This window comes from Lissotriton helveticus, chromosome 1_1 (genome assembly GCF_964261635.1).
Source record: "Lissotriton helveticus chromosome 1_1, aLisHel1.1, whole genome shotgun sequence".
NCBI lineage: Eukaryota > Metazoa > Chordata > Amphibia > Caudata > Salamandridae > Lissotriton > Lissotriton helveticus.
Window position 1 is genome coordinate 1,384,227,137 of NC_136057.1, and position 27,596 is coordinate 1,384,254,732.

A 27,596-nucleotide genomic window follows, 5' to 3' on the forward strand; every position below is an offset into this window, starting at 1 on the left:
TAAACACTGACCGTGTGGGGCAGTTGAAGATCACACCGACAACTCGGTGCACCTTACCCAACTGGTCTGTTCGTGGACAGCCACATAAGTTTATTGCTATAAGACTATTGGCCCAACTGCTGATCCTTGTAGTGGACACAGCAGTATAAACTTTGAATCCACGCTATCTCCCAAACATTATCAGGTAAAGGTGCCTACAAGGGATTAATTTAAGTACACTCTGTTGGATAATTCATGCAATGATATATTGAGGTTCCAAGTGGTATCCTATAGTTAGACAATCTACAAATTAATTATCATTCCTTCACAGATGATCTATGAAAGATACTAGCAAAACGGGTGTAAATTCTTCATAAATCAAATTTATATATTGAAAGTTTGAAGGGTACAAATTAATTTTTAAAGCAAAACAAAAATGCTCGAGGCTTACATACAGATTCTGTGCTATTAATACCTCAGTCATTAATGTAAATATCTATTCCAAAATGAAAAACATTAACAGAGCACTGTGTCCGAATAAAACGGAAATCAATTTCTGAAGAGAAATCAAACAATAAGGACATAGATGAAATTGTCGATATTTCGGTCTTGTTGGCATATACATCTGTTAGACCATCTTCAGGAAGATGACATGAACTGTAGTGTAATCTGTTTATTCCATAAGGAATATCTAATCATGAATCAACCTGTAGATGAATGAAATCTTCCTGGTCAATTACACGAAAAAGGAAGGAGCTTGCGAATCTTGATAAATTTCAAACAAAACTGAGGACAAGGTAATTTTCCTCCGCTCAGCCGCTGTCACTGCAGTTGCGTCTCATTAGTTCAAAGAGCTTTGCCATAAATTATTACTTCGATGGAATCACCGAGATTGATTCGTCAGTGCTCGTACTCGCCTAAGTCGAGCTGAGGAAGGAGTGTGGCTACTCTGTAACGCCGCCGTCATTTAAAAAATAAAAGAAAAACGCTGATTGAAGTGACTGCTGCGTTACTGAGTAGCCACACTCCTTCCTCAGCCCGACTTAGGCGAGCACGAGCACCGACGAATAGTGTTTTTCTTTATAATGTAGCCATTGCAACCTCTTGCAGTTTAGTATATTAACATATACCATTGCATTAAGTGACAATAGTTAGAAGTGCTTCAAGTCATGAACTTGGAAGCATTCATTCCCCTCGACTATTGCCCGGACAACAATGCTATTATTGAGTTAAGTCCGTTGTCAATTGCCTCTTATATGTGGCCTAGGCTGACACTATAAATTAACATTACAGGCTTTTTGTTTTTGTGCAGCGCACATCCTGAACTATTGTAGTTAAAGTAGGGTGACCAGGCGTCTACGATTTGCCCGGACGGTCCCGGTTTTCCACCAGCTGTCCAGACAGATTTCAGGAATTTTAGCTCCTGTCCCGGTTTTTAGAGAGGGTCAGCTGAAAACGGTGGGAGGTGTTTTTTATGTTGTACAAAGCAGGAAGAGTTAGCAGTTGTTTCTAGAAAGCAAGTTAATTAACAGGCAAGCTTCTGGGTTTAAAATTTTTATTTTATATATGGTCTAAACTACCTGTCCTGTAATTCTGTGCTTGTTCTGTAATTCTGTGCTGAGGAGCGCTGTCATACGGTGCGCTCGCTTGAAGTAAAACTGTAGTCCTTCTTCTATTTTTGTGAGATGTCCCCGTTTTTGGCTTTACAATTCTGGTGACCCTAAGTTAAAGTGTTCTTGTGATGAGGAAGGAAAATGAGGCACTGTGAAAAAAACAAATTAGCTAGGATCGCACAATATGTTCAAGTCAATCAATATTTGTATAGCGCAGCACTGTCACCCCTAGGAGTATCTGAGCCCTGGGGGGTGCTGTGTCTCTGTCAAAAAGACACATCTTGAGTTTCTTTCTGCAGTCCGCCAGGGAGGGTGCTGTACGGAGGTGGAGAGGCAGGTCGTTCCAGGTCCTGGCAGCGATGTAGGAAAAGGAATGGCCCATTATGCAGCTATGATGGATGTGGTGGGTGCACGGGCAAGTGAGGCAGAGCGCCGGTGTCTTGCAGGCAGGCTGAAGTTAAGTCCATGGTTGATGTAGGATGGTCCTTGCTTGTGTAGAGCTATGTATGTGTGTGGGGATCTTGAACTGGCATCTCTTTTGGATGGGGAGCCAGTGGAGGTTTCTGAGGTGGGGGCTGATGCTGGTCTGTTTGGAGAGGTCGAGGAGGAGTCTGGCTGCGGTGTTCTGTATGGTCTGGAGTCTTTTGAGGAGCTAGGTGGAAATTCCATCTTTGAGAGCGTTGCTGTAGTAGAGGCGTCTAGTGAGGAGGGCCTACATGACAGTCTTCCTTGTGTTGAATGGGATACATCTGAAGATTCTGCTGAGCATGCGATGGGTGTGGAAGCCAGATAAGGCGACTGGGTTAACTTGTCGTTTCGTGGTCAGTTGGCTGTCGAGGATGATGCTGAGGTTGTGTGCATGGTCTGTCAGTGCTGGTCATTGCATTGCAGAATTTTGTTTTGGCGTTGGAGGGGTCCCTGGGGAGCAAGAGGAGGAGCGCCAGCAGTAGTCCTTGGGAGAGCCGGTCAGTGAGTCTGGAGATGAGGACCAGCATGCGGGAAAGAAAAGAGCAGAAGGGTCAAATTAGAAAATGAATTGGTAAATAAAAAGGCTAAAATTAAACTGAAAAGCAAACCAGAGGAACTAAATAAACATTACTATAATGAATGCCAAATCCAAAATTAATTACCAGTTACCCAGATCAGCACAAGCATCAGTAGGCAGACTGCAGCCCCTAACCTGGAAGGACTCTGGCGCTAGGCAGAGACAGGGTAGAGCGGCGTGGAGACCAGGGGGCTCAAGACTGCTCACTGGGGCCGTACAGCAGCCTGCATAAGTAGTCCTTGGGAAGTGGGAGGGTCTGTCAGGGAGGTGGGAGGCTAGAGGGGGAACCGGCAGAAAAGCAAAACGACGGGAGAGCAGAAGGGTCAAACTACAAAATGAATACGTAAATAGAAAGACTAAAAGTAAACCGAAAAGCAAACCAGAGGACCTAAATAAACGTGACTATAATGAATGCCAAATCTAAAACCAATTAACAAGATCAGCTTAAGCACCAGGAGGCGGACCACAACCCCGAACCTGAAAGAACTGGGTCTTGCGGCAGGAGGCAAGACTGTAGACTCTGGCGTCAGGCAGAGGCAGCGGGGAGCGGCGGAAAGACCAGAGGGTTGTGGTTGATGCAAGGTTTTCTGGTTTTATGTTATTCAATTCTGCCGCCACTACTTGTTTAACTCTTTCTCTATCCTATTTCTTATGAAAGCCTAATGCTTTGTGTTACATTCTTTAAGATCCAAATCATCATACTTTGTTAAATGCATCCTGATTATGCATGTTTAACAAGGATTGGTGGCAACTTCAAAGAGCGCACTGCCTTTGATATGCAAGCTTGGGTCCCCCACACCTGGAGGATGCCACCCCCTGCCCAGAGGCCCATTTGGCACCAGGACAGGCGGGAAATTAGCTATGCCGGAGGCGTATTCCACTGCCACCCTGGACACACCTCTAGGGTGGGCAGCCTGATGTAAACATAAAAATAGGAACATCCACCATTGTGATGCCCACTCCCTCATCTAGAGGGTGTAGTGACCCGAGCGGTAAGTAGCCCATTGGCTACTACCCTTCAGTCCCATTAATGCCCCTAAATTGATTATTTAGGTTGCCCCCTGACACCAGGGAAATCAAATTCAACTACTAGGAACTGAGGAAGAAAGAAGGACCGAAGAGAGCATGAACTGAAGACCTGCACCAAAGATTGGCACAAAGCCATGCCAGGCTTCTTGCACTTACACTGTCACTGGACTGACTTTGCAAAATGCTGAACAACCTCCCCAAAAGTCTTGGAGGACTGCCCAGCCCATCAACAACTGGGAAAGATCTCCCTTGAGGTAGTGGAGCTGTTTCCCTGCATCTGCAGTCCCCGCAAAGCATCTGCTGGTCCACCGTGTTGCCAGCCATTGGGCTCCGTGAAGGAGCAGTGCAACAGGAGAAAGGTCTTTGTCGTCCAGGTCAATTTTGTCTCCTTGACAAGTTTGGAGACGCGAGGAGTCAGCTAGCACCAATTCCCTGGATACCGGAGCAGTTGCAGCAACCAAGGCTTGTTGGTGGTCCAGTCCAGACTCAACATCACAAAGCAACACCTACTGTCAAGGGACGTCGGGATCCAGCAGGCCAGCATAGAGTGGCCCTGCTGCCCTGCTTCCCCACTTAACCAGGTAACCATGATTTACAGTAAGTCTCTGACCGACTGCGACCCAATGCCTCAAGTACCCCTGAACCCATGCCCCACAGCTCGATTCCAAGGGAGGCGATGGTGCCAACGTGGTGCTGAGACCTTCAAGAGCATAACTCACCCTTGGGAATGGCCAGACTGGTCTCCCAGTCGCCACCTGCAGCCTCTTTCTGCAGGAATAGAGAACCACAAGAGTCTACAGTGACGTGTGCCAGCTGGCCAAAGCCCCACTGCACACAAGCCCCCAGTCCAAGTTGAGCGACTGTTTCCCTGCGTACCCAACACCCTCAAGACTTGAGCCCCCCTGTGGGTACTACTGGACTGGCCCCCAGTCCCTGCTTGCAGCATCTTTTAGTAGGTACCATTCTCCACTGACTTAAACAGGGTGCCCGATGCAGAAAAACACCTCTGCACCCAGACACCCAGTGCTTCCTTGGACCCTGCCCCATACTTACCTTAAGTCCAGAAGAACAGTCCTGTAAGTTGTTGCCAAGTGACTGAATGCAGTATATGTTTTTCCCCCATAGAATAGATAACATTACTGCTTTAAAGAAAAAATAGAGTGCATTTTCTAAGCCTTGAAAATTCACTATATGAAAGTTCTTAACTATTATGATTATCTTGGTGTATAAATTCATATGCACATCTCGGAAGAAGAAATTGGTAGACTGCTCAGCACTGTGAAACCAGCCAATCACCTCACGGACCCCCTTCCTGCCAACGCTGTCAAAGACCTTACCCCGTCGCTCCTCCCACTTTGGACTAAAATTATCAACAGCTCACTTCAACAAGGGACCATCCCCGACTCCCTCAAAGTTGGACAAATCACACCTCTACTAAAGAAACCTACAGCCGACCCCTCTGATCTAAATAATTACCGTCCCATTACCAATATTCCGACTCTTGCCAAATTGCTGGAAAAATGCGCACAAACTCAATTGACTAGACACATTAATCAGTTTGATCTACTCAACCCTCATCAATCAGGCTTCAGAGCGGACCACAGTACAGAAACTGCTATGATTCACATAATTGACGACGCCCTCCAAATCCTAGATCAAAACGATACCTGCCTCCTTATCCTTCTTGATCTCTCTTCTGCATTCGACACCGTCAAACATGAGAACTTACTCGATCTATTACACACAAGAATGGGTATATCTGGAACTGTGCTCAAGTGGTTCACGTCCTTTCTACACAACAGAACGCAGAAATTCAAGAGTAACAACTTGATGTCTTCTCCAATACCGGTATCGCTAGGCGTCCCACAAGGATCCTCCCTATCCCCAACTTTGTTTAACCTAGTTATGGAACCTCTCACCACCTTACTACAAGCATCCAATGTTCAATTCCACATGTACGCCGATGACACACAACTTTATCTCAAAGTACAATCACCCAAAGACATTATGCTCTTGAATTCAACGATCAGAAGCACCCAATCATGGTTGGCCGCTAATCATCTCAAGCTCAATGCTCTTAAAACAGAGTTCCTCTTGATCTCACCTCCTGCGAAGATCACTACCACTCAAACCTGGCTTAAACATCTAATCGCACTCAATGTTCATCCCACCATCGTGGACTCGGCAAAATCTCTAGGCATAACACTTGACACCAACCTCAACATGCAGGAACACATCAACAAAGCAACTAAGGGGGCGAACTACCAGATCAATACCTTAAGGAAACTCAAACCCTTCCTTCCAGCCAAAGATTTCCAAACTGCGGTATAAGCTCTAGTCATCCCTCGAATAGATTACGGTAGCATTGCCCTCTGCGGTCTCCCCCTAACTACCACGGCACCCATAAGAGCTTCTCTAAACTCTGCAGCGAGACTCATCATCGGATCAAAAAAACACTCACACATTTCCCCTGACCTGAGAGCCCTGAACTGGCTGCCTTTTGAAGCCAGAATTCATCTGAAAATCGCCTGCATCACGCACAAGACTGTCCACCTGAGCTCGCCCGGATACCTCGCCCAGAAGCTGACGATTTCCGGAGGCTCTAGAAACACTAGAGGCACAAACAATCTCCTGCTAAAGCCCCAAAGATTCCGCAAGGAAAAAACGTATAAACGCTCCTTCTCAGGAATGGCACCCAGGATCTGGAACTCACTCCCCCCTGAAATCAGGCTCATCTCCTCTACCATACTCTTTAAGAAAGAAGTAAAAGCTATCCTCATGGCTAAATACACTTGAATTATTACTGGGGATGATATTTACAGACGTTGTACCATTCAGTTCTACTGATCTTTTTTGCATTTTTGTATGACTCGTGTTATTGACCTGCCTGAGTGTTTACGCTATCAATTATTTGTACTTGTATCATTATTGATGTATCTGGCTGACTATACTCCCACATGTACCTTCCCCACCCCAATTGTTATTTACTCACACGTTGTTCCTTTCGTCTGTAAAGCGTTCTGATATCTGCAAAGATCTTGTTCGCGCTATATAAAACTTTCAAAATAAATAAAATAAATAAATAAATCTCTTATTTTTATTAATTGGTGTTGGTTTTCTTTGAGTGTGTGTCTCGCTTACTATGTGTAATAAATGCTCAACCCTATCCTCTGATGAGCCTAAACTGCTTGCCAACACTACCACAAAAGAGAGCATTTGGGATTATTATTTTAGCCCCTGTAACAGTGGCGGCTCCTCCACTAAGGCATCACCCCACTGCTCTTTAAGCAGCATAAAAAATAAAAATTAAATGATATTAACAGGACGTTATCATTTTAATTTGTTGTGCCCCTGAAAGCAATGTTAGGGTGGGGTGGGACTGGGCTTGCCGCCGTCAGAGGGAGAAGGAGTGGTTTGCACTCCCTATGTGTGCATGAAGTTTTGGCCGATCCTCTTGGGCCGCCAAACAGTCCTGCACACTTAGCATGGTCTTCACCTAGCTGTGTTGCACAGCCTGATGGAGAGCATGCCCAGACACTGCCTGAGCATCCAGACAGGCTGCTCAGACCAATCACAACGCTGCTGTTGCAACATCGTGATTGGCTGGGAGAGTCTGGGTGCTTCCCGTTGCAGAGTGAGGACGGAGGAGAGGCGTGCAGCGGAAGACAGAGGAGAGGCTTGCAGCAGCGGCGACAAAAGTACATATATTTCTTTTCATTCCCCCTCTGCGCCCTCTCCCGGGTTTCCTGGACTCTCTGCAAAGTTTCCATGTACTTTTTGTGCACTATATAGAGAGCCAGCTTCCTACAGTGTGGTAGAATACATCTAAATTACCTACTCAAGTCTGCTTTAGCTGAAGTCTAATTTAACTGGTCGATGAAAACATGTACACACACACACACACACGCACACACACACACACACACACACACACACACACACACTCTCTCTCTCTCTCTCTCGTTTTAGAGATAGTTTAACTTAAATGTATTTTGTTGGTTAGAACACATTTGTCTGGTGATGTAGCCATCTTTCAGTGGTAAAGAGGTGACTTAGATTTAACGTGCATCAGTTCAAACCTTGAGAGCTGTAATATTGCGGCACCTGGCTGTTATCTTAATGACTGTAAAAGATGCACATCATTGTTGCAGTGAATTGAAAAGTGACTTGTTCTCCCTCTTTCAGGGACAAACAGCAGCCACGACCAACACTACGTGACCTCCAGAACAAAACAAACTCAGGCACACCACCTATCACCACAGGGGTGACCCCACCATTGCACAACTCCTCCTCCCCTGGGCACAACTCCATAGTTCCCAATTTGGGACCAAGTGGGCTTTCAAGCCAGCTGCCTCTGCCCAGAACAGAGTCACCAGGAATGGGCACACCTTCAGTGAACGGCGAGATGTCTCTGGCAAATGTGACTGTGCCTCTGGAATCCATCAAGCCAAGTGAGTAAGGGGCAAAAGGAAATACTTGCACAGTTTAGCTCTAGCATTTTGAGCCTGGTTGGCTTTACAAAAGAGGGAAGGGTGTAGTTGCTTGGCTCTAGTAAAATGGGGGACCAACAAAAGAAACATTCTTTAGACCCTCAAAATATCATTCATCCTGTCTCAGCTTATACAATTCCGCTTGCTGTGTTGTGGGGCATGGCATAAGCTGGCCCACTTCTGGTTAATGGGAACCGAACAAACAGGCTTTCAGAACGCTTGGAACATGCTCAGTTTGCCTTTGTTGTTTTCTTTGACTTGCTCAACTACTTATTATGGTGTAATTCACAAATAGGCACTGAAAGAGTTTGAAGAAGAATCATTGTCCTCTTTTTACCCAGTAAGTTTCAGTCTATATCCTGGAGAACATTGCTTTTCCTCCAAGCAGGGTCTGTTACTGTTGGAGTATGAAGAAGAATCAGATTCTTCAGACTGGCTCTTTAGAGGATGGAAATGTTAATTTCATTTGGAATTTCTGCAGAGGTTTTTCAATGTTGGTACAACATTTTGATCCTAGCCTAGCCAGTAGGTCTTGAATATAGACTTGGGAATAATTATAGGTTTGCAGACTTGTAGTGATTTTATTCGCCTTCAGAAAATATGGTGTTCGTAGGATATGTGGCTATAAGTACATATGCTCTGCATACTCCTGCCATCTACTGTTGGTGTCGTACAATTACAACTTGCTTTTCTTCGAAGAAGCCTTGTGAGTCACCAGGTCTTGATGACTCCTTCTCTGGTTGTGGATGCTCATGGGCACTACTCCATTGTTAGATTGTGTTTTTCCGCTATTGGGTTCGGACATGAACTAGCGTTACTCCTGATCTCCACAGGTTCATCGATTCCTGTAGTGGGCCCAGAGTCTGTTGCTTTTCATCCCATTACGACAAATTCTTCAGTGCTGTTCTCCTTATGGTGCCGGATCCACTCTTCCAGTTCGTGGTCATCAAGCGACTATGGTTCAAGGCCCTATGGGTCACCACGTTCTCCAGACTACGTTCGGAGAGCAAAGATATATTTGAGGTAATGGAACGGACACCCTTCAAGAGATGCCCACAGTGTCGTTCTAAATACCCTTGGGCCGACCGCTATGCCTTCTCCAATCTTTGCCTCTCTCCGGAGCATGACAAAAGCCGTGCAACTCCTGATTGGTGTTCTGCAGCAAGAAAACTCTGCGTCAGCATCAAGACAGATAGTGGGCCCACAGCAGAATGTCAAAATCTCTTATATAAATGCCTGATACCTTTAGGGAGGCTGATTCTCTTAGTGCCAAAGAAGAGGAATCGACTGAGTTGTCTGACCTTTCGGCACAACAACCCAGCCTTGACATCATCAGTTCTGAAGTTTTGGAGCCAGAGGTTGAATAACTTATGGGGTTAGGGAAAGGGGCATCTGAGGATGCTCCATCCACCCAGGTCGTCTCTGGCCCTAATCTGAGTAACCATGGCTCATGTGAGTACTTAGGACTCCCAAGCCTCTCTCTGGGTACAGAAATGGCCACATATCGAGTCGAACACTGCCACTCTGAGAGGCGGGCTTCAATCCCTGTGCCCAAGCCACCACCACCTTCAGGAAGGCTACTGACCTTGAGTGTTGGTGGGCACAGAAGGTATCGGGCCGAGAAAAGATCCTTCTAGAGGCAGTGATCTCGGCAAACCTCAAGTCCAAGAATGACCATCGGCTCCAAACCTTTAAAGCCGGCTCCTTCATTGAGATCGAAAGCAATTTCGGCACCAAAGCATCTGCAGCTGAAACCACTGTCGACTCTGAAGTCGCCCACTTCAGAGGTTGAGAAAAGGACAATTCTTGGGCGCTTATCCACCCATGCACATGCAAGATCTCTGCCTTAGGAAAGAGCTTCCAAAGAAGGGCAGACTTGTTGTGGAAGATTTCCTGCCATTAGATACTTCTCCGTCTCTGCTGCCCTCCAAATAAGGGCAAAGCTGCTTCTCCTCTGCCGCCTCCTCCCTTCAACTTCACCTCCACCTCCTCCACGCCACCTCCTCCCTTACCTCCTAGGACATCTCGTCAGCAGTCACCGAAGTCCTACTCCAATACTGGCAGTCTTGGCCCGTATTCCCCAGCTGGAGACTTTGCCCCCGTCTACCCAGGTACCTCCTTAACATAACGTAAATATGTCCAATTCAACTATACAATAGATACACGGCAGCCTCCTGGTATATTGTAGATATTCTCTTATTTGGTAATCAAACATGCTTTGATCTGTACATTTGATACCGAAGGCCAAGTTGGAGGTTTCTATTACAGATCCAGCCCTCAGCAGGCTATGGGCTGAAACTTCAGAGATTATTTTTTTTCTAGTCAGTAGCATTCTTTGGTGGCAAAACCTGACTGACTTATTCAGTTCCCCATCAGTATCTGTGTACCCAAGAAAATGAAACACAGGCATCTGCCTGACAAAAACGACAGCTTCTTTTAAGTGTTGAATGTATGTGTGGAGGAATTCGCTCCTGGTTTTTTTCTTGTAAATCTTCTGGTTTTTTTTTTAAAACAGATTTTATTTGTCACAGGTCACATCTATTGCATAGCTCCACAACCCGGAGACTACTGCACACATCAATGGATCAACAATAATGCCGTTGACTTTTATAACCAAACAAACCGCCTCCCGCCCTCCCCCGATTGCGTTTATGCCACCACTAACAAAGGTTTACATTTCCGGAACAGCACACTGAGTCCATCAAACACCCCGCAAATCCCAAACTCCACCCACCTATCAGACTGGCAAGAGAGCGCCCCCCTACGGTGGCGGGTAAAGTTCCAGCCCTCGGTAGTCCCCCATCTTTTCCAAATCTTAAAATGTTTACGGGGGCATCCCCCGGCAATAAAGATCGGCAGCTCGAGCCCCATAAAAAAGTCAATCCCATTCCTCCATGCAGCCAATGGAGGAGCCTGGGGCGCCTTCCATGCCCTGGCTATGTCCCTCTTTGCCAGCGTAAGACCTAGCAGCAACAGGTGACACTGATATCTATTGCCCCAATACCCTCCATCACATGCAGCAAGGCCAATCGCGGCGTGCGGGGAAGCTCCCATGCCAACAACTCCGACAGGCAGGAGAATACCCCCCTCCAAAATCGATGCAGCGCAAGGCAACCCCAGACTGTATGCATAAGCGTGCCCTCATGTGTCCCACAGCAGAGACACTCAGGGGAGCGAATCATTCCTGCCCTCCACAGGCGCACTCTGATGAAGTATACACGATGGAAGTATTTGAATTGTACCAGTCCTAGGCATGTAGCTATTGCTGCCCCCCGCAGGTTTGCCAGTGCCTCCGCCCAGTCCTCTTCCTCCAGGTCGCCCACATCCCCTTCCCATGCCGTCCTGAGCCTCTGTAGGTCAGTGGAACAATGATGAACTAGCGTCTGATAAATGCGAGAGATCTTGCGTTCAGGTAGTTCCCCCATAAACACCTTCGCCTCTATTGGACTAAAGTCGGGAAGGGACTCTAGACCTTCTAGATGAGGTGTCAGCGCGTGTCCAAACTGCAAGTATTTGAAGAACTGGGACATAAATCTTCTGTTTTAACATTCACCAGGTATCTGAACACAATCACTGATTCTTCCAATTACAGTTTGCTTAATTTGGAACCGTACTCATCCTGCCAACAGAGACCAGACTGGTGGCTTAACAGTAGTTTTCCAAACTGAGGTTGCCCTTGATTAAGCAACAGTTGGCAGTGGTTAGATCCACATCCAGATAGCGCCCTGGGCTACTGACCATGATGCCTCAATAACAGGCAGAAAAAAAAAGATTGAGGACTGGTGTAGTCTGTTTACTCTCACAATCAAAGGATCTGGGTACTGACGGTGATGTGAGTCAGTCTTCCTCTAATAAACTGGGCCCGACCCCCCAAAAAAACACTAACTTAGGTTGAAATGACCAGTGCACCTGCCCTACAGTCCGATTGTATCTTACTTTAAAATCTTCTGAGCACCTAGCTAGTTCTGGTAGCTCAGTTAACTAATTCATCAACATCAGAGATCTTTGGTTGGCTTGAAGTTCTCAGTGAATTAAAAATTTCCTATCTATCGGGCAGGAAAGTTTCAATTCTATTAAGGACGCGGAGGCGAGGATTAGGCTTCCAACTTTCTCCATTTATTAACTCCAGCAGCTTTACAAAAGATCACAATAAACATAAAAAACTACATTTCCCATGAAGCATAGGGAAAATGAAAGTCAAGAGTCCAACAGAGGCAGCCAGTCCTGAACAGGGGCACCACACAACTTCCCTCGAGGACGCTCTATCCTCCTCTTTCTTCCTGTGACCACATCAGGCCAGTCCTCGACTATTCTTGCTTGCCAATCAAATCAATCAACCAGGCGTTTGTTAAGTGCGACTACTCATCCGTAAGGGTCTCAAGGCGCTGAGGGGGGGTGAGGGGTTAGCAGGCTTCAGTCTATCAAGGGGGCTGCGGGGGGGGCAGTGTCCGCACCCAAAACAAACAAGGCTAGATGTAAATCTGAGGAATGAGTAACAGCATAACCATCCTCAAACAACAGTGACAACTTAAATGCAAGTGATGAGAACTATTCTCTGGACCCTCATTGACCAAAAGCAAAACACAAAAGGCTTACTCATCATCAGTACGTAGGTGTTCTGGGTGGGTTCTACTGAAAGGGTGGGCTAATCCTCGCCTCCGCATCCTTAATAGAATTGAAATTTTCTGCACGATAGCTATGACATTTTTCATTCTATGGCAGGACCGTAGGCTTCAGATTAGGCTAGTTTCAAGCTTATCGCCACCAAAGATCCCAGTGATACCACTAGTTTAAAGTAAAACCTCTTGAAGGTGGAGTCCGAAGCCCAATCTGCGGCGTTAAGGATATCCTCCAGCCGCGCTCCCAAAGAAAAGGCCTTTGATGCCATTGCACCCCGAACAGAATGAGTCCCAAAACGGGAAGTATCAATACCTGCCTCCTGCTTTGCCCAGGGAACCCATCTCGAAATCATAGGGGACGAGACCGCACCGAGTGGCTTGGTGAGGGTGATAAACAATTGGTTGACGCCCTGTGGGCGGATATCTACTGTTGCCACTTCGTAGGCCTTGAGCGCTCTGACCACACATAACTTAGGGACAGCAGGAAAAGCAGTGTAAGACACAGACTTTGAATTGCATTTGGTTCTTCTAGAAATATTAAAAGTAACCCCTTCAGGGGTGAAAATACGGCCCGAAAGGTCCAGTGCCCACACATCAGAAACTCTGCGACAGGATATCAAACACAAAAGCATTGCTAGCTTTATTGACAACTGTCTCCTAGACAAGTACTTATTAGATGGCCATGAACGGAATAAGTTTAAAACTTTGTTAACATCCCAAAGAACAGAATAACGAGGTTCTGGCTGAACGGATAACCTGATACCCCTCAAACGTTTGCACACCAGAGGGTGTTCGCCAATCGGGCGATTATCAACTGGGAGATGACCTGCAGAAATTGCTGAACGGATAGCATTGATCGACCTATAGGCCAGACCCTCCTTCACCAAAGAGGCTAAGAAATTAAGGACGTAGACAACATCCACTTGTTGTCGAAGACACCAACTCCCCCAGCGGGACCACGCGGAAAGGTATCTCTTGTTGGTGCTTTCTGACCAAGACTTCAAGAGTAACGCGGCAGCGTCTGCCGAAATGGCTGGCACCTTCCAACGTTGCCTGTTGCCCGCCAGGCCATCAACTGGAGACCACCCGTGACCAGGGGGTGATGGGGATTCCCATGAGAATATTTGAGGAGACCTTGACCGGGGGTAGAGGGATTGGAAAATCCCAGGAAAGTTCCATCAGAACTGGAAACCAGGCTTGTGACCTCCAGAACGTGGTGATCACCACTAAGTCTGCCTGCTGTCTCCTCACCTGGGAAGGGGGAAGCGCGAGCCCTGCTCCGCACTCCAATCCTGGAGGAATGCATCCACCGCCGCTGCTTCCGGATCTGGACGCCAACTGTAATACTGTTCCAGCTGGGCATTCAGTTGGGAGGCAAATAGGTCTACGGAAAAAGGCCCCCAGAGGTTCTGGATTTCCCTGAATACCCTGGGGTGAAGTTTCCACAGGCTGGTGTCCTTCCAGTAACGGGAGCACCAGTCCGCTACCTGATTCGATGAACGCAGGAGATGTTCCGCCGACAGAGATATCTGATTGGACAGACAATAGTCCCAGATGTTGCGCGCCAGACTCGACAAAGCAGTGGATCTCATCCCCCCTAAATGGTTGATGTAGCGGACTGCTGCTACATTGTCCAACTTGAGTAAGACGCAACATTGGACCCTGCTCTTGGTCCAGCATTTCACCGCAAAGAAGCCTGTCATCAACTCCAGACAATTGATATGAAGATCCTGATCAGCAGAGGACCATTTTCCGCCGGTAGAGACTTCTCCACAGCGGGCACCCCAACCTGAACCACTGGCGTCTGACTCTATAACCATATCGGGTTGAGAACCGAAAATGGCTCGGCCATTCCAAGCCTCCATATGGTCTATCCACCACTATAACTTTGTTTTGGCCTCCTCCGAGAGGGGTACGAATTAGGAGTAGGTAAGGCTTTTGCGTAGGTAATAGCCCTTGAGGCGTTGAAGGGCCGTGTTGTGAAGGGGTCCTGGGAATATGGCCTGAATTGATGAGGATAGAAGGCCCACCACCCTGGCTAGGTGGCGTAAAGATACTGTGGGTCTCGCAAGCGTACATTTTAACTCGTGTCTGATCTAGGATAGCTTGCGAGACAGAAGGGATAGCGTTGCCTCAACTGAATTTATCTTGAAACCCAGGAATTGCATCCTCTGCGAAGCAATGAGGTCTGAATTCGACTCGTTGACCACAAACACCAGGGATTCCAGAAGAGTTACTGCCTGTTGCAGCTAAAAGAGCAGGCGTTGGGGACATTGACCCATAATGAGAATGTCATCCAGATAGATTATTAATTGTATTCCCTTCGCTCTGAGATGCTTCACCATCACCTTGGTGAAGCGCCACGGAGCGGAGGAGAGACCGAAAGGAAGGGAGGCGAACTCGAAAATCTGAGAATTCCATTGGAACTGAAGAAAATGTCTGTGAGGAGGTGAAATTGGAATCGTAAGGTACGCGTCTTTGAGGTCCAAGCGGACCATCCAGTCCTGTTTCTGCAAAAGGTCCCTGAGAAGGTGAATACCTTCCATTTCGAAATGACGATATATTAGCCATTCATGTAACTCCTTGAAGTTTATCACTGGGCGGTAACACCCATTCTACTTTTCCACTAGAAAAATGTTGCTGAGGAAACCTGGAGGATGTAAGGCTGAGGGAAGGATCGCTCCTTTCTGTAAAAGATCTGCAATCCCCGATCTATCAAAGCCATCTGCTCTTGTGGGAACACCAGAGGTTTTGGACGAACCGATTGAGTTGGTATGTTGAAAAATTCTATTTGGAACCCTCTTAGGGTCTGTAAATCCCAGGCATCGGTGGTGAGCAAAGACCAATTGTGCAGACAAAACTGCAACCTTCCCCCTAGGTTCACCACCCGAACTTTGCACTCTTACTTTGATGAGTATTGTAGGAGCTGTTTCCTCTTCCTCTGCCACCCCTACGACGGGGGTAGGTTCTGGTGGGGTAGAAGTTTCCAAACTTCTCTGGGTCCTGCCACTGTCTTCTATGGGGTTCAGCCGACTTGTAAGAGGCTCTGTTGTATGGACGGCTGGTCGAGCACCCCCTGGCATGACCAGCTGCGCCAAAAACACGCATGGTGAAGATGTGTTTAATGGATGTTTGGGCCTTATCCAATGAATTAAATATATTTACGAATTTGCCTAATTCCTTCACAAAGGGGTTTCCGAAGAGATTACCCTCTGCAACTGGACCAGCCTCTGAGGTGGCCAGTTCTCCCAGCTTTGGATCTATATTGATCAATACGTTCTGTAGAAATTGCTGCATTGGCATTCCCTATAAAAATGATTGCTCTTTGGGCCCAGCTAGAAAGAGTGTCTGGGGAGATAAGAGCCCCGGAGGCCTTGGCATCCTCGGCCATGTCTAAAATATTTGGCCGAGGGGCCTGTGTGCCCAGGAGCTTATCCTGGCACGCCCTCGATGAGCGATCAATACCCTTTTTGGGGTCACGGATTAATTTAGCCAAGAAGGTGGCCATTTTAGGGTCCACCTCGTGGTGAATGCAACTTTCCCCTCCAGGGCTGGTCGTGGACACTCTGCCCTCAGGCAACTTCGGACCTCCTTATCCAATGGTGTACGCAACCTAGCCCTAACACTATCCAATCACAACATTAGCCCTACAAATCTACAACCAATATTAGACCAGGACCCTACAGCCAATCTTGCCCCTAGTCCAAGCACCAAATCAGTTAAAAAACCCTGATCTCTACGTCCAATATAGGCCCTAGCCCTACCAGTAGTCCCTACCCAAGTCCAAGCAACCAATGGCACAGGAAGCCCTAGTCCTTACTTCCAATAGAAAGCCTAACCCTACTCTTAGTTCCACAACTAGTCCAGCAACCAATCACACCAGAAGCCCTAATCTGTACTTCCAATTAAAGGTCTGGTTACAGTATCCACTAGAAAGCATGTTCCTGAAAGTAAATAACTTGTTCGTTATCTTCTGCTGCAAGGCATTTGTGTAGAACACTTCTATCATTTGTATGATCCCTAACCTGTTGCCACCATGTTCATATAGCGTAGTTAACAGCTGTGATATCTTTCAATGTGACAAAAGAAATTGGTGATCCTTTCAATTAGGAAAGCACTTTGAATCAACATCATAGAGCATAGGTTCTGTAGTAGGGGATCTCTGTGTATAGTCATAATCTAGTGAATAGTCCCGCCCATGTGCGTGGACCCCGGCAATCAAAAATAATCTCTTAAATTGTCAAGAAATGCAGAACTGCAAAGACACTTAAGAGAGAATTTAAAGACAAATAATGCAGCCTATATCCACAGGCTACACTGTCCAGTACTTCAACTAGAAATTCCACCAAAACACCCACACAAACAGCACAGCCTGCCCAGTTTCTTCCTGCTAACAGGACCCTGGTGCATTGAGCTCTCCCTTTTTCAAGGGTTTATTGGAATTTTGTGCACTTTTTGCTTTAAAAGTGTTTTCAGTTTGTGTACTCGGTGTTTCCCTTCACTCCTGTGTATTTGTTCAGGCTTTTTAGGGCTCTAAAATGCCTGCTCTCTTCGACAAGTGCCCAGCTTGTGGAAGGAAGAAGGCCAAGACTGATCCACACGACGTCTGCATACTCTGTCTCCCTGAAGCACATGTCCCTGAAGAATGTGACATCTGTCAGACCTTTTCAACAAGGACCCTGAGGGACAGGCTGAAGAATTGGCTTCAAGGCCTAGAGGAGAGACCGCTGCAGGCTGCAGGTGGGTCTGGGAAGGCTCCCTCTGCCTCTGCTGAGGCCTCTGGGGGCCTCCCCAGAGGCAGGAAGCACAGCAATCTGAAAGAAACAGGTTAGTATTAGATTCCTTACCTTAGATTCCTTACCTTAGAATATCCCCAGGCGTCAGTCTGGATCCGGAAACTTTTGCGTAGCAGTACCCCTGCGCGTCGGTAGGCGTCGTCTGCAGGCGTCCCCTGCGGCTCCGCGTCGTCGGCGTCGTGCGCCGTGATGACGTCGCTGGAGTATATAGACGCCGCCTCCGCGCGCTGACGTCAGTTCTTCTTTTTTCCGCGCCAGTTAGCGCAGATCCGAAGAGCAGTACTCCGGTCTTTTGACCTAGTTTTGTTAACTTTCACTCTTCTTCAAGGTGCCGGTAGGATGCCCGGGTTTAAGAGTTGCGACGGGTGCGACCGAATGATGTCGGTCACCGACCACCATCGACTCTGCCTCCGGTGTCTGGGCGCGGACCACGACGTCGAGTCTTGCGTCGACTGCCGGGCCTTGACAGGTAAAGCTAGACGGGAGCGGTCCCGCAAGCTGCTCGAACTCCGAGTGTCGGCCCCGCGTCGAGAGCGGTCCCGGTCCGGTCGGAGGTCGAGGGAGCGGTCGAGGGAGCGGTCGAGGGAGCGATCGCGGAGCCGCCATGAGCGCTCCGGGAGTCGCCACCATTCCTCCGGTTCATCAGGTAAGCGTCACAAGAGGTCGGGGCGTCATCATTGTACCCCCGACTCCCCCCGACGCCCGCGTGATGCGGCCGGGGGTTCGGGTGGCCCTGCCCCGCGTGGGTCGCCGGCGCCCTCTGCCCCATACCCGTCGGTCCCTGGGGAAGGCGCGTCGCGCGAGGAGATTGAGGCGTTCCTCATGGCTATGAGGGCGATGTCTCCTCCGGCGGGGCCTACGGCGCCTGCGGGCCCGTCGGTCCCGTCTGGGAGCCCGAGCGGTTCGGGTGCACCTGCCCCGACGCCGCCGAGTGCTCCGGCCCCGGCGCCGCCGGCGGCTCCGGCCCCGGCGCCGATGGGCCCTTCAGGGTCGTCGCCGGCTGGTCCTCCGGCCTCCCCGGCGCCGATTCCGTTGGGGCAACCCGTGGTGCCGCCTCCGCGCGGCGCCGTGACTCCGCCGTCGGTTCCGGCCGGCGTCGGGTCGCCGGCGCCGCGCGGCGCCACCCCCGATCCCTCTCTGACTCCTGACGCGGAGTCGGACCGGCGTCGTCCGACGCCGAGTCCGGCGCCGTTGGGGCCCATTGGCTCCGAGGAGCCGGTTTACATCGTCGACTCGTCCTATGGCGATGAGGACGAATATGGAGAGGGTTGGGAGGGGTCTGAGGACCCTTTGTCACGAGCCTGCCAGTATGACGTGGACTGGGTAGGTAACTTAGGTGAGGCCAGTGGTCTGGAGGAGTCGCCCAACCCTGGGTTTGTCTCTCCTTCCCCTGTGGCGTCGGAGGCGGGGGCTGCCTATTCGGTGGTCCTGATGAGGGCTGCCAAGGCTTTGCGCCTTGAGCTCCCCGTCGCTAAGGTGAAACCTAACATCCTCACCGAAGTATTTAAGCCGCAGTCGTGCCCACAGGAGCCTCTGCTGCCATTTAATGAGGCCCTGACGGATGTCCTTTTGGGCACCTGGTCCAGGCCCGCTTCCGGTGCACCGGTTGACCGGAACGTTGCCAGGCGTCACCGTCCGTGTTCGGACGACCCTGCCTTCCTTTCCACCCATCCCTCCCCGGAGAGTCTGGTGATCCAGGCCTCCACTTCCCAGTCCGCATTCCCGTCGGCTCCGCCCGATCGGGAATCGAAGCGATATGACCAATTTGGCAAGAAGGTCTTTTCGTCTTTGAGTGCTGGACTGCGGTCTTGTAATACCGCATGCCTCTTGGGCCGCAACACCCACTCTCTGTGGGACACGGTCGCGGAGTGTCTGCCGCAGTGCCCGCAGGAGGTGCGGGACAAGCTCAACCAGGCCTTGGTTGAAGGCCGGGACGCGGCGAGGTATTCGATTAGGTGTGGTCTTGACATGACCGACTCGCTGGAACGGGCTATGTCCACGACGGTGGCGATTCGTCGCCATGCTTGGCTGAGATCCGCCAACTTCTCGCCGGATGTCCAGACTGCCCTCATGGACATGCCTTTCGATGGCAGTCGCCTGTTCGGTGACAAGGCGGACAACGCGCTTGAGCGCTTCAAGGACTCCAGGGTCACGGCCAAGTCCTTGGGTCTTTCGACCCAGCGCCAGCAGCAGGGTTCGTTTCGCCCCTTTCGTGGCCAAGGAAGGGGCGGTCCCACGCGTGCTGCCAGCCACGCGCCGCAGAACGCTCCCCAGCGCGGTGGCGGCCGTGGTTTCCGCCGTGGTGGCGGTAGAGGGCAGCGGCGAGGTCAGTCCACACCTCCCCCCGCTGCAGCCTCCAAATCTTCCTAGTCCGAGCTTTCGGGCCCATGTGACGCCAGTGGGTGGCAGGGTTCGTCATCACCACTTCCACTGGCGCACGATTACATCGGACAGGTGGGTGCTGCAGCTCGTCCGAAGGGGCTACTCCCTCCCCTTCGAGTCCACTCCTCCAGCCATGCCACCGCAGAACCACCGTGTGTCGGGGGACCACTTGACACTTCTGCAGGAGGAAGTTACGGCCCTCTTGGCCAAGGGGGCCATCGAGCGCGTTCCTGGGCCAGAAGTAGGGTGTGGTTGCTACTCCCACTACTTTCTGGTGCCCAAGAAGGACAAAGGGGGCCTTCGTCCTATCTTGGACCTACGGGACGTCAACGGCTTCCTCCGGAAGGAGAAGTTCAAGATGTTGACTTTGGCTCAGGTCTTGGCTGCTCTAGACCCACAAGACTGGATGGTAGCGTTGGACTTGCAGGATGCGTATTTTCACATCCCCGTCCTGCCGGCCCACCGGCGTTACCTGCGGTTCACGGTAGGCCACGAGCACTTTCAGTTTATCGTGCTCCCATTCGGCCTTACCAGCGCCCCACGGGTGTTCACGAAAGTGATGGCGGTGGTCACAGCTCATCTGCGCCGGTTAGGGGTTTCAGTCTTCCCCTACCTCGACGACTGGTTGTTGAAGGCGGGCTCGCCCCAAACAGTCGTCCACCACCTTCAGATGACGGCAGACCTCCTGCACGAGCTGGGGTTTTCCATCAATGTGCCGAAATCACACCTGTGTCCCTCTCAAAAGCTCCTTTTCATCGGAGCGGTTCTCGACTCGGCGCAGTTTCGGGTTTATTCTCCGGAACGGCGGGTCCGGGATATTCAGGCTCTGATTCCCATCTTTCAGCCGTTGTCCCGGATTTCGGTCAGGTTGACGCTGCGGCTTCTGGGGCTGATGGCCTCCTGCATCCTTCTGGTGCATCACGCCAGGTGGCGGATGCGGGCTCTGCAGTGGGACCTGAAGTTTCAGTGGGCCCAGCATCAGGGCAACCTGTCCGACCATGTCCTGATCTCGGAGGGCACTGCGAGACAGTTGCAGTGGTGGCTTACGGACCGCGATTGGGTCAGAGGCAGATCCCTCTCCCTTCCCCAACCGGAGCACGTGGTTGTGACGGACGCGTCCCTCCAGGGCTGGGGTGGCCACTTGGGAGAGGCGGAGATCAGAGGCATCTGGTCTCCGGCGGAGTCCCGGCTCCATATCAACATGTTGGAGCTGCGGGCGATTCGCCTAGCACTGAAGGCATTCCTCCCCTTTGTCAACGGGAGTGTAGTGCAGGTGTTCACGGACAACACCACCGCCATGTGGTACTGCAACAAACAGGGCGGTGTGGGGTCGTGGACCCTTTGCCAGGAGGCTCTGCGCCTCTGGCAATGGCTGGAACGTCAGGGCGTGACTCTGACGGTTCAACACCTGGCAGGTTCTCTGTACGCCAGGGCGGACGAACTCAGCCGTCGGTGCTCGGTGGATCACGAATGGCGTCTGAACTCGGACGTGGCGAACGGCCTCTTTCAGCAATGGGGAGAGCCTTGGTTAGATCTATTCGCCACAGAAGAGAACGAGCAATGTCATCAGTTCTGCGCGTTGGAGTTTCCAAGACGGCACTCGCTCGGCGACGCCTTTCGGCGCGAGTGGAGCTGCGGTCTGTTGTACGCCTTTCCGCCTATACCACTTCTGCCCAGAGTGCTGAAGAAGATCAGGCGCGACCGGGCCCAAGTTATCCTTGTGGCTCCGGACTGGGCTCGAAGATACTGGTATCCCGAGCTACTCAGCATGTCAGTCGGTCCCTCGATCCGCCTGCCCCTTCAGGAGGACCTTCTGTCGCAGCAGCAGGGGACGGTCCTCCACCCGAACCTGTCCAGTCTCCACCTCCATGCGTGGAGATTGAGCGGCGACAGTTGAGGCCATTCGACTTGCCTCCTGAAGTCTGTGATGTGATTCTGGCAGCCAGGCGTCCCTCCACAAAGTCGGTATACGCCTGCCGGTGGAAAAGATTTGTGGCATGGTGCACAGCAAAGGCTGTGGATCCCCTTTCTGCCCCTCTTTCCGAGGTTCTCCTCTTCCTTCTTTCTCTTGCCCAGCAGGGCTCTGCTCTGGGCACTATCAAGGGCTACCTTTCTGCCCTTTCCGCCTTCTTAAGGCTACCTGATCAGCCATCCTTATTCAAGTCCCCTATTGTACTGAGATTCTTGAAAGGCATCACGCACATGTATCCTCCTGTTCCGTTCGTGATGCCTCAGTGGGACTTGAACCTCATTCTGACATTCTTGATGTGCGCTCCCTTTGAGCCGCTTCATTCCTGTCCTCTCCGTCTTCTCACTTTAAAGGCGGCCTTCCTGGTTGCCATCACCTCTGCCAGGAGAGTGAGTGAGCTCCAGGCTCTTTCTGTTAAACCTCCTTTCTTGTCCGTCCATCCTGACAAGGTGGTTCTTAGGACTAGGCCTTCTTTCCTGCCCAAAGTAGTTTCTGCTTTTCACATCGGGCAGTCCATCACCTTACCCTCCTTCTTCCCGCCTCCGCATCCTTCAAAGGATGAAGAGCGGCTCCATCGTCTGGACCCAAAACGTGCGCTTTCATTTTACATGGATCGCACACGCCAGTTCCGGGTGGATGACCAACTGTTTGTTGGCTACGTGGGTGAGAAGAAGGGAAGGGCGGTACAGAAACGAACCATCTCTCGGTGGGTCGTCCTGTGCATCAAAGCATGCTACTCTTTGGCTCGGAAGGAGCCTCCTGTTGGGCTGAGGGCCCATTCCACTCGGGCCACGGCGGCTACTACTGCCCTGGGCCGGGGAGTCCCTTTGCAGGACATTTGCCAGGCGGCTACGTGGGCCTCGCTGCACACCTTTGCGAGGCACTACTGCCTGGACAGTCAAGTCCGGAGGGATGGCTTCTTTGGCCGTTCGGTCCTCCAGGACTTTCTGGTGTAGGTTTGTATTGGTTCGCAGACCCACCACCGGGGTTGGTATTGCTGGGGTATCTATTCTAAGGTAAGGAATCTAATACTAACCTGTTTCTTTCAGATGAACAAGTTACTTACCTTCGGTAACGATATATCTGTAAGAAACAGTAGTTAGTATTAGATTCCTTACCGCCCCACCCGTCCTCCCCGTTCTGCGAACTGATACCTAGGGTTAAGGGCATCCCTTTCAGGGCCCTAGTTTCAAATGGCACCAGTGTTAGTTCTCACATGGCTCTGCGTGTTCTGGCGCGGAAAAGCTGTGTGCAAACAACTGACGTCAGCGCGCGGAGGCGGCGTCTATATACTCCAACGACGTCATCACGGCGCACGACGCCGACGACGCGGAGCCGCAGGGGACGCCTGCAGACGACGCCTACCGACGCGCAGGGGTACTGCTACGCAAAATTTTCCGGATCCAGACTGACGCCTGGGGATATTCTAAGGTAAGGAATCTAAGGTAAGGAATCTAATACTCACTACTGTTTCTTACAGATATATCGTTACCGAAGGTAAGTAACTTGTTCAACGGTCCCGGTCTCCGTCGACGTCGATTGCATCGACGACGACGTCGAGAGGGATGACGACGGTGTGTTCCCCATCTCCCCGGGGCGAGACGGTGTGAGAAGTCGACGTCGAAAGGCCTGGGTAGGCCGCCGTCGAGGTCACCGTCGTCGTCGACGTCAGCGTCGAGTCATCGACGTCGAAGAAGGACCGACAGGCATCGGCGCTCGCCGTCAAAGCGACACCGCCGGTCGCCGTCGAGCAGACGGTCGACGTCGAGGACCTCGAACAAGCGGTCGGCGCCGAGAAGGAGTCGACGCTCATCGTCGAGGACGGCACGTTCGACGTCACGGACGTGGCGTTCGGCGTCGAGGAAGAAGCGCTCGACGTCGCGGAAGCGGCGTTTGCGCCGGAGTCACGGAGGCGATGTTCGACGCCGAAAAAGCAACGCTCGACGTCGAGACTTTCCAGCTCTCCTAAGCGGCGCAGAAGGAATTTTGGCGCCAGAAGCCATGCTGGGTCTGGTGGAGGACGCCGGAGGCGGCGGTCACCTACTGGAGGGGCTGATTCGCAGTCACCTCCCCCGAAGAAGTCACCGGGCTCGGTGGTTTATACACCACCTCGGCCTAAGACGCCCCCGCCTCCTTTACCTAGAGAGGATCCTCCCATCAATCCTCCTCTTCCGCCACTTCCTCCCGCGGGGCAACCACCAACACCGCTTCCACCACGTGGGCCTGCTCCTCGGTCGGTGATATCTCCTGTTCCTCCACCGAGGTCGGTGTCACTGCCTCCGCTCCCTACACCGCCTAAGGGGACTCCGAAACCACTACCCCAAGATAGGCCAAGGAAGACGCCTCCACGGAAGCCTGCGGAGCGTCCACGAAAGGGGAGATCGCGCTCTCGCTCCAGGAGGAGGGAACGATCGCGCAACAGGTCATCCACGCGGTCGAGACGACGCCACAGGAGGCACAGGTCTCGTTCTCAGACGAGGTCCTAGGGGACCAGGGACTATTCTCCGACTTTGTCGGAGTCACCGGAGAAAAGGGTGTCACCGATTGACGATCTGGTGTCCTTTCATGATGTCCTTTTGAGAGGTGCAGCAAAATTGGGCATCTCTTTGACGGTGCCCACGCCCAAGACATCGGTGATCTTCGAGACACTTCACCAGAAACATCTGTCTAGGCCATTACTACCACTGGTACCGGGCCTGGAGGAATCGGCCATGGACCTTTTTCTCACCCCAGCGGTGACTAAGGCGGCCCCCTCGAGACTGCAGAAAAAATACCGGTCTCCCGACTCGGATCCGGCTTTTCTAAGGGTGGAACCCCCTCCAGACTCTGTGATAGTGACGGCGGCTCGGAAACAACATGCCACCACTCCGTCTTCCACAGTCCCACCAGATAAGGAATCTAGATGGCTGGATTCGGCTGGGAGGAAGGTTTGTGGGACATCGGCGACTTCCATGAAGGCTGCGAGTGCCCCGGCCTTGTTGGGGCGGTATGACCGAGCCCTCTGGGAATCCCTCCAGCAGTTTGTGGAACTTCTGCCTCGTGACAAGAGAGATTTCCAGGAGGTGTTGAATGAGGGGATGTTGGTGGCGAATCAGGTCATCAGTGCTGCAGCTGATTCTTCCTTACTGGCGGTGCATGGCTTCTGCCATGGGATTAACCAGAGAAGACACGCCTGGCTCCGCCTCACGTCGCTAAAACCTGCCGCACATCAAAGGGTTGCCAATCTACCATTCTCTGGCGAAACCCTGTTTGGGAAACATGCAGATGACGAAATGGCCCGCATGAAGGCGGAGGCCGAAACGCTCACGGCTGTGGGTCTGAAAAAGCCCAAGGAAAACAAGAAATCGTACCGCCCGTTCCAGAGACGGTTCGGTGGACAGGGCAGAGGGCGTGGCCAGGCTTCGGGGCAGCAGCAACAACAGCAGCAGTTCCGAAGACCGTTCCAGAAGCGCCAGAGAGGCAGAGGTGGCCAACAGTCGGCAACAGCGACTAAAGGCCCGGCCGGGTCTAGGCCCTGAGCGCTTACTTCCCTTACATCCGTTACCCACTCCGGTGGGGGGAAGAGTTCAATTTTTTTCTGGCAGAGTGGAGAAAAATTACTCAGGACAAGTGGGTGCTGAATATTGTTTGCAATGGATACAGTCTTCGCTTCACCAGCCCGCCTCCAGCAATTCCACCGGTCAGCTCGCAGTTTCAGCTGCGCGAGCTCCAGGCGGAGGCCGATATCCTGTTAAGGAAAAGGGCGATAGAAGACGTACCTCGGTCTCAAAGAGGAAGAGGTCTGTACTCCCGGTTCTTCCTGGTTCGCAAGAAGGACAAGAACGAGTTCAGGCCCATTCTGGACTTGCGACAGGCAAACAAGTGGATTCGCAGAGAAAAGTTTTGCATGCTGTCGTTGCATCAGATCTATCCTCAGTTGCAACAGGGAGACTGGCTATGTGCTATAGACCTACAAGATGCGTACTTCCATGTGCCCATTGCACACACAAACAGGAAGTTCCTGCGATTCCAAGTTGGCGCCAATCATTATCAATACACAGTACTGCCATTCGGACTGAAGTCTGCGCCGAGAACATTCTCGAAGTGCATGGCGGTGGTAGCGGCACACCTGAGAAAGAACAAGGTGTTCGTCTACCCGTACCTGGACGATTGGTTGATCAAGGCCGCCTCCTTCTCGGAAGCTCAAGCACACTTCCAGAAGTCGTGCGTTCTCTTGAACTAGCTGGGGTTGCACATCAACATGTCCAAGTCTGTCCCGACTCCGGTCCAGTGCATATAGTACTTGGGAGCCTCCATCAATACGCTGTCAGCAAGCGTGTTTCCTTCGGAGGAGAGACGATTATCACTCCTTCGGAAGGCTCAGGCTCTTATGATCACTCCATCTACAACAGTGAGGACGGTGTCTTCTCTACTGGGATCGATGGCCTCTTGTATCTTCCTAACGCCACACGCACGACTGCACATGAGACCGTTGCAAGAGTGCTTGGAGGACCAGTGGGATCAGAGGAAAGGATCTTGGGACGACAAGATACGACTGTCTCTGCATGCTCTTCAGTCTCTGAAGTCGTCGTGTTCAGCGGAGAATCTCCTCAGAGGGGTCCCATTCCACAAGGACATTCCCACTCAGACTGTCGTGATGGATGCTTCTCTCCAAGGTTGGGGGGCGCACTCCGGAGACTTACAAATTCAAGGAACAAGGTCCCGATGGAGGCCACGTATCACATCAATTTCCTGGAACTCCGAGCTGTTCACTTGGCGCTGAAGGCCTTTCATCCGCCCTTCCAGACCAACTCTCTGCTTGTACAGACGGACAATACGACCACGATGTATTACCTCAACAAGCAGGGGGGTTCGAGATCGCGCACCCTGTCGCAGGAGGCGCAGGCGATCTGGCATTGGCTTCTGGCCCGAGGACTGACGATAACGGCTACTCATCTGCCAGGTGTGCAGAATGTTCAGGCGGATGCACTGAGCAGACTGCTCCAGGAAAACCATGAATGGGTCATAAACGACGAAGTACTAGGAGAAGTCTTCGCAAGGTGGGGGACTCCAGACGTAGATCTGTTCGCCGCCGCCGAAAACAGCAAATGCCGAGACTTCGCCTCCAGGTAGTACCAGCGGGGGACGCTGGGGAATGCGCTATGGACCAACTGGTCGAACAGCTTTCTGTACGCTTTTCCACCCATTCCCCTGATTCCGGCTGTACTCATCAAGCTGGCCCGGTCCAGGGCGCGGATGATACTTATTGCTCCGGAATGGCCCAGGCAGTGGTGGTTCACTGACTTGCTTCACCGGTCTCTCCTTCCTCACATACGGCTGCCGTGCAGGCCGGACCTTCTCACGAAGTTCGGGGGACAGATGTTGCACCCCAACCTCTCGTCTTGGCTGCATGGCTCCTGAGATAGTGCAATATGGCCATTTGAATCTGCCCGAAGATTGCATGGACATACTGAAGGAGTCTAAGCGACCTTCCACTCGGACTTCCTATGCTTACAAGTGGAAGAGGTTCTGTATCTGGTGCAAGTCAAAGAACTATGACCCGACGACGTGCAAGGAGGATGTCATTCTTCCTTACCTTCTACATTTGGCGCAGTCTGGCCTTAATGTTCATTCCATTAAGGTTCATCTCGCTGCATTGACTGCCTACAGGAAATGCCCTTCACAGACTTCCTTC

The 27,596-nt window shown here is 51.2% G+C and overlaps 1 protein-coding gene across 2 annotated transcripts in view; it reads left to right on the forward strand.

Annotated features, from left to right (window-relative positions):
• Window positions 1–27,596, forward strand: part of GGA1 (golgi associated, gamma adaptin ear containing, ARF binding protein 1) — a 136,125-nt gene that overhangs the window by 65,450 nt on the left and 43,079 nt on the right. For both annotated transcript variants that reach the window (XM_078684067.1, XM_078684073.1), the window contains exon 14: window positions 7,852–8,117. In XM_078684067.1, the coding sequence (XP_078540193.1) occupies window positions 7,852–8,117 (266 nt within the window). The remainder of the gene's footprint in view (window positions 1–7,851; window positions 8,118–27,596) is intronic.